Below are 7,539 nucleotides of genomic sequence, written 5' to 3'. Positions count from 1 at the left end.
ACAATAACATTGCAAGTTACTCCTCACATATATGATACTTGCCAAATGTGTTTGTATGACCTACCGCATTCTTTTTTTTCCCTCTACCCTACCCTGTCTCTGATTGGCTTAGCCTGATATTGTTACACTAACTCTAGCCAATCGTCACTCTTCATGCTTAATCATAAACGAGTACTAGCCAATCAGAGGCAGGATAGGGGCGGGTCTTTGCCCACCTCCGGGTGTGGGGGAAAAAAAGCAGACCTTCATGGCAACCACAATACATCCATGATGGCAACGTGAGGATTACCATAGCAATTGATGCACCACGATGGGAAATACCAAATGAAAGGTTAAGTGTGTTAAAGACGACGTTTGAGAAATTCTGATTATATGTTCAGTTTTGGGGTGAAATAATTCGTTACACAAACATCTTCCTTTTATGAATAATTCCAACTATTTGTATAAGGTTTTTACGGGACAATTATCCTGATGAAACTATTGATTTGCTAGAGCAACCCCTCTGCACCGAATGGTAGAATCCGATTTCAAAATGGCGACCGCGGGTTTGAATATCTAAACGGGTGGAAAAGATAATATTCTGTGTAATATTCGGTTGTCACTATATTTTTGATTTTGTATTTTTGAAATATTGTGCTAATGTTTCTATTAACTAGCTAATATGGTAAAGACAGACGACATAACCACCGTGGCGGACGGCTGGAAAGGAGTGTTTGACAGAAGCCGGCTGGTTCCCCCACCTAGCCAGACAGTCCGCCTGGCTGTGGATAGCCACTTCACCCAGTCCCACGGCTTCCAGCTCAGCCTCAGCCGGGTCACTGCAGCTCACCTCCCGCAGGTGACAGCTCACAGATAACACTAAATGCTCGGTAGAGATTTAGCTGTAACAGTTCTGCTAACGGCAGTAACACAGTGATGGTTGAACATATTAATACAGTGTAGGTTTTAAGTTGTTGAAAAGAGTCTTAGTCTTCTACCTTTGGACTGTAGACAAGGTATGATGAAGACTTATAAAAGTATCTCATCGCTATACTTTATGATCCATTTACATTTTGTCAAACATACAATTAAGTTGACCCGTACAAAATATCAGTGTAGGTATATTATGAATCCTCTTTTGAATTCGGGTTAGAGCTAATCCACCACAGTTAATCTTAACATGCATATTTTGTTTCTTTCGAAGTGATGTACTCATGCAGAATTGAGGATTGGGATCTTGAGTGAAGATGTTTAGGTGGACTCATTCAAATGTTTTTCGGGGAGGTGGCAAAGTTAAAGTGGAAAAATTTAAAGTTTTACCTTTCCATACAACCAAATCTTTAAGGGCTGTGGATTAACTGATATGAATGTCTCCCCCTTTTAGTCACAGGAGATGCCAGAGGTGGAACAAGACCTGACCTACCAGCTGCGAGCGACCCTGTTTGATAGAAATCACCAGCACTTCTTTGGGAAAACATGGAGGAGCCAACCCCAGGGGATGAAAAACAACAAGATATCCTTCAATGAGGTAACTTTATTATGAAAGGCATTCCACTCAAATAAGGCTAGAGGACTGCAGATGACATTTACTCTGTGTTACTTTATTTTAAACTCCTCTGATGTTCATTTTATAAGCAGTGGATTGATGATCGTAAAGTAAAACCAGTGCCCATTCAAACACGAATTACATTAATTTAGCATTGCCATTATTTAATTACAACCAACTCAAAAGCTCCACCACTCACAGCAAAATAAGAAGTGACAGTTGTGATTGTGCTTCGCTCTTGAGTATGTTTCCAGCCTAAACAGGCAAGTGACATCCTGCCCTGATTGCCAGTAAGTGATTCCTTTTGCATTTGTTCCAGTTCATTTTCTTACACTGCAAATTGAATAACATCATATTTTTATGCGAAGCAACAACTTATGGAGTTGTGACAGAAGATTCTTAAGTAGAAAAGCGTGGATACAGTGCAAATCTGAATCAATTACAGACACAGTGAACTGCAGATCAGTTAATAATGACCAACGTTCAGTCAGTTTTACGGGGTTAAGAGGTTAATATAATCAAATGATTCTGCATCACACAGGGAACCTGCCCCTGAAAAACTTAAGTATTTTTCTACACCATTAAATAGTCATGGTCCAGTAAGCAACACTATTTATTTCAAGTTTAACAGTCACAAACTCGTCTTATCTCCTTCATCAGGACTCTGTTGGTGTGCTTTGATCAGATTTGGTTAGTGACTTTATACTTATACTACATTTTCTGGAAAGTTAATATAGACACCTTTGATGGATAAAATAACCAGACAACATATCAAAGAAGTTGTGGTTTGTGTGCCGCCGTTATTCCCCAAAACTGTGTCTATACTCTGACCCCATTCCTCATAGTGAGTAACTAATAGTAAAAAAGAGATTTTGTAAAGGCCATGCACAGTCACACAGTCGTTTTCACTTACTTCAGCTAATTAAACCACTACTCATTTTGAAGCTGGATGGAGTTATATACTAGAAATACATGAGGTCACCAACCATGATAAATGAATCAGCTGTACCCTCTCTGAGTTTTAAACCTTCTCAGCCTGGTGCTAAAAATCTTCAGCACAGCAGCATGAATGTGATTTCTGCAGTGATAGTTGACGATGTGTCCATTTGTAACTGAACAGGTAAAGTGGTGTTTTTGAAAGTCAGTGTCCTTGGAGCTGTCGTGCTCAGCTTTGCATTTCTGTAATTTTTGGAGACTGTTGTATTTTTCTATTCAATCTCAACCTCCTCAGTTTCCACTCTCCCACTGAGCAGACATGCTCGAGAAAACCTGATTGATTTTCCACCAACCAGCTCGTACGGGGTACAAGAATTCAACATCTAATGGTCTCCATAGCTGTAATATTTCTGCCTCCTTTAAAGGAGCTACATGTAAGTTTTTGCTATTGCTATATCGCCAACATTAGCATCAACAGCTATTCACAGTGTCAGTGACAGTTGCACAAAAACTATGAGCAGCCCAGTGAATTTGAATTGGATTATTTGGTGTAACTACAACCAATTACACAGCAGCACACTGAGGCAGACGGCCAGGCCTGCCAGCCAAAATGTTATAATTTGTTCATTTTACAAGACTGAAGATTTAGTGAATTCTCAGTATCTCACTTTGGTCAGTCTCAGCAGAAATCACTGTATTTATGCTTGAGCTTTACTCTGTGTTTTAGATACTATTACTTAATAATACATCTGATGAATCAGTTAGTGGGTTAAAATAATGTTTCAATTGACAGGATAATTGATTTACAACTATTTAGATAACTGTTTTAATCATTTTAAGTCTCTTATCCAGTAAAACTCCTAAACATTTGCAGTTTTTTTTTTTCAATTTCATATCATTTAAAATGAGCTTTTGATTTTGCACTGTTGATCAGCCAAACTTAACTGTTTGAAGACATCAGATCGGACTAACTTGTGAAAGGCATTGTTCATAATTAGTTTGACATTTTACAGCCTTAAATCAATTAAAAATAGCGACAGACAAATTAGTATATGTTAGTTGCAGCTGTAAATACATCTTTGTAGAAAGTCGCTTCTCCGCTCTCACAGAAATCACTCTGAATTCAACTGCTTGTTGTGAGCCTGAAGTGCAGCTCCTCCTGTGACGTGGTGATAATTTTAGTTCTGTTTCCTCATCTCCTCACGTTTAGCTCCGGGTTATTGTCTTTATTAGACCGCTGCTCGGGATTGTGTTGCAGCAAACAGTGTTTGTCGGCTACATTATAATGATAAACAGGCAACTTCCAACCCTCAGAACACCAGTCCTTTATGGTTTGGAGCTAGATTCGGTGCAATTACATATACTTGCTGTAGTATTTATTGTAATTTAACACCCTCTTTTGCAAGTGGTAATATGTCTGCTGTGGTTGAGCTGCTCTGAACAAACAGCAGTAAAGACTTACTGGTTGTTTTTCTCTGGATTTGAATAGTAATGTACTTTACTTAACCATGTGAGTCGGTGTGGGTGAAGTTGGCCTGAGTTTCGCAGAAGTCTTCAGTCTCACTTTACCACTTTTTTCCATTTTTTTCCCGACCATTGTTCTTTGGGTCTTTTCTCCTCTGTAATCATCATTAGACAAACGGAACAAAGACACAATTTTTTGATGTCAAACTAGGTGATGTACTCTTTGAAAGATGAGCTTTGATGATGAAATTTCCTATTACTTCTGGGAAATCTGAAAATCTCGTTGCGACGAGGGACTTGAGATACAAAAGACAAAATATACAACACTGATATTGAAATATGCCACAAATAAGATTATCTTCATGGTATCCATTCAACTTGAAAATGATTTCTTTGTTTAGCGAGGCAGCCTCTGGTCTCTGTGTCCATCCTGCTCCAGCTCCTGTACAGTAGTAGTAAAGTAAAGTTGAAGTTGAAGGCTTCAAACAGCTTTTGACATGTCACTGTGCAGTCCAGAGTTTTTCTAGTCAGGTGTGTGGAGATGAGATCTAACCAGGCAAAACCTATGGCACCTGACTAGTATTTTAAAAACTCATGTTTTTGCCGTGTCTCGTGCAAATGTGTGACACTTTAATGAACTGTATCTATTTGCGTCCTATTTGAAGTCTAAACCCATTTTTTAGCTGTTAAATTATTGATTTAATCTATTATATTTTAGTATACAAAATCAGGTTGATACCAGTGGTGAGAAAGATGTGCTCAAAAACTAAAAGTAAGACCAGAGTTAGACCTGCAAGAGCAGAAACATCTTGTCAATAGTAAAGAGGTTTTAATTATTTATTCTAAAAGTCAAATGCATTGATAAAGTCCATATTTTATTTTGCATTCTTCTGTACTTTATACAGCGACTATAGAAATTAAATTCTTTAACATATATGATAAAAAAAACATCATATTTCTTTTAATTTATGATGAAATTAACTTGTAAACATAAAGTGTAATTGTAAACTTGTAACCAAGTGGCAACCTGGGCATAATTTGAAATGGATAACTTGCTGTTTCTTGAACATAAAGAAATGCACATAGAAACACATTTCTTAAAAGAAACATACCTAAGTCATTTAGGTATTAATGATATTGCTGCAGATCTTCTAACAACTGACTTTATTGACTAACGTGTCGCAAACTGACAATCAGAACACAAAACGTTCATGGTTAAAGTTTGATTATATTCATTTGGATCACAGTGCGAACCAAACTGGACATCCTGTACCGAAGGGCGTGGCACAAATACATGTACCGTTACATCCCTAATATATATAAACCGTTCAGTGAGCTCTTATTGTCCTCAGGAAACACAGAACACGGGCAAGAAGACGTGGAGTTAGATATGGATGTTTTTCCTAGAAAGGAGGAAAAATGAGGGAACAAACAAGGGCTTTTACTGCCCTTTTGTTCATATGCATAAATTCACTTCATTTGGCAGCCATCTTTCATTCAGCCTCTCTTATCTTACCTCCTTCTATGATAATCAAAAGCCAGAGGTCAGGATCAAAAGGAGACAAACAGAAAGGCAGCTCCACTGGCGGCAGGGTTTTGGCATCAACACTTCAGGAGGCATTCCTGCTATCACACGGCTTTAACATCGATCCTGCAGTTGACAGATGTGCTCTCTGTGCAGTGTCTGCCAGAGGAGTTTACTTATAAACGGGTCATCAGTTGCGAACTACAAAACATACCCCAAAGTAGTCTTATCGCTTGAAAATTTGTCACCCGGCGACATGTTTACCATCCCCTCCGAGTCGTTCTGTTAGTTTTGAACAGATATGTGGGGAGCAGCTGGATGTCTGTGTTCTCTCTAAATCAAACGTCTGACGGTGTCTGTACGTCCCGGTTGGAGGCCGCTCACCCACCGGTTTATGATGGTGTCAGAGTCCTGCAGCCTCCAGTGTGGAAGATGGCTGAGCTGCTTACAGTGTGAGCTGTTTTTTTGAGAAAGTCCTTTTTTAATGGAAAGAATACCGCGAGCTGTAGCTGGCTGTTAAATGCAGAGTGTTGCGTAAGTCTTTTATTTATTTTTTTATTTTTTTTATTTTTTTTACAGCGATACCAATGAGTCACAGCTATGGCACATTCTGATTTCCAGTTCTGTCACCATCTGTTTTCTCCCCTTTCCTCCGCTTGATGTTCTTTTGATCGAACAATCTCGCGCAGTGTACGGCCTCACTTTGATCCACTATTATAGTCGTAGCCTGTATTCAAACCCACTTGGTATCCCAATAAGCATCCAAATCCCATTATCCGTCCAGGGTAATAATATAAACCACATCATATCCTATCAGGATGATAAAGTGGGCCTGGCCCTCTCTGTGTCGTGCCGCAAGAGCTGCACCAGCTTTTTTATTGGATTTGGCCCGATGCACTCGCATTTATGCTGCTGTTTATGAGTGGCAAATTGCTGTTTGATATCCAAATAATGTCAGAGGGGGTATCCTCTCCTCAGATACAGGAATGCAAGGAAAATTGCAAGGCCCCAACCGCCCCACCCTCACTCAGCCATGATGGATTGGTTTTAATATCTGGTGAAAAGCAAAGATGAGCAGTGATTAAAGAGAGAAGGAGAGAGCTCTTACTAAATCTGTTTTCTTGTTTAGTCTCAGCGTTTCCTTCCTCTCCTGGCAGAGAGAGGCAAGATGTCTTGACAATGACGACGACATCTGTTGTTATGTTTTTGTGTGTGTGTGTGTGTGTGTGTGTGTGTGTCTGACACTTCAGGAGTTGTTTATGAGTTGTCAAGCCTGACTTTTTCTAAGCTTTTATTTTGCACACTTTTGAGGGCAGTTTGATGTGTTTGTCAAACGCTCCAGTGGTTTTCAAATTTTCTGAAAAGCTGCTTTTATGTGTGTACAAATACAGGAAGTAGGAAGTATAAGACCAACAGTGACTAATTCACACTGAAAATTTCGGCCTTTAGTCACCTGTTTGCTCGGATGCACAAACACAAATTTATATTGTACATTCCCTTTGATTGGTTTCTCATACTGTGGTAAAACAAGGCCATTTTGTCACGCCATAGGCTTTAGTGTATACCTCTGTTTGCCTGTTGACTAATGTAAATGTTTTCATATCCTGGTACAAAGCTCTTTATGTCTGAAACCCCCCAGACTACACACTGCACTTTCTCACCAGTCGCCAGTTTTCCTCACATCATGACTCAGATTGTTTGACAGTTGGTAAGATATTTCCTACAGTGTAAACCCCTCTCTGCTGCACTCAGCCTCATGTAGTGAAAGCTGTGGGCAGCAGAGGGCAATGTTGTGCTGCAGATGGAGGAGGGAGGAGGAGGCGGAGCGGGGGGGTGGGGGTGTTGGTTGAGAGACTGGAGGAATCAAGAGGGAAATGTGCATCTCTCTGCATTGTCTCTCACTATGATCACTCCATTTGAACTCACTGCCTTCACAGGGAGCCAGTGGTTTCGTCTCATATGTGCAACATTATTGGGCCGACAGCTGGGCTTCGGAGAAAAGGCCAAGTTTTGTTCCTGTCCGTGCAACCTCTGTTTTTGTAGGTCTCCGAATGCTGACTGGAGTGACGTAGGTAGAACAAAGTGGAAG

General features: G+C 39.9%; 1 protein-coding gene across 1 annotated transcript; it reads left to right on the top strand.

The window, feature by feature from the left end:
• Positions 1–544: 544 nt before the first annotated feature.
• LOC111651609 (nephrocystin-4) lies at positions 545–1,507 on the top strand (the record flags this gene model as incomplete). The annotated part of the gene is made up of 2 exons (XM_023401604.2): positions 545–838; positions 1,364–1,507. Coding segments are annotated over exons 1-2 (321 nt in total), but the record flags the coding sequence as incomplete, so codon positions are not given.
• Between the last annotated feature and the right edge of the window lie 6,032 nt (positions 1,508–7,539).

The sequence above is a fragment of the Seriola lalandi genome, unplaced genomic scaffold, assembly GCF_002814215.2.
Source record: "Seriola lalandi dorsalis isolate HSWRI2012SDOR001 ecotype SW California unplaced genomic scaffold, Sedor1 jcf7180002053703, whole genome shotgun sequence".
NCBI lineage: Eukaryota > Metazoa > Chordata > Actinopteri > Carangiformes > Carangidae > Seriola > Seriola lalandi.
Note: the sequence above shows the minus strand (reverse complement) of the source record. Positions and strands in the feature narration are given on the sequence as shown.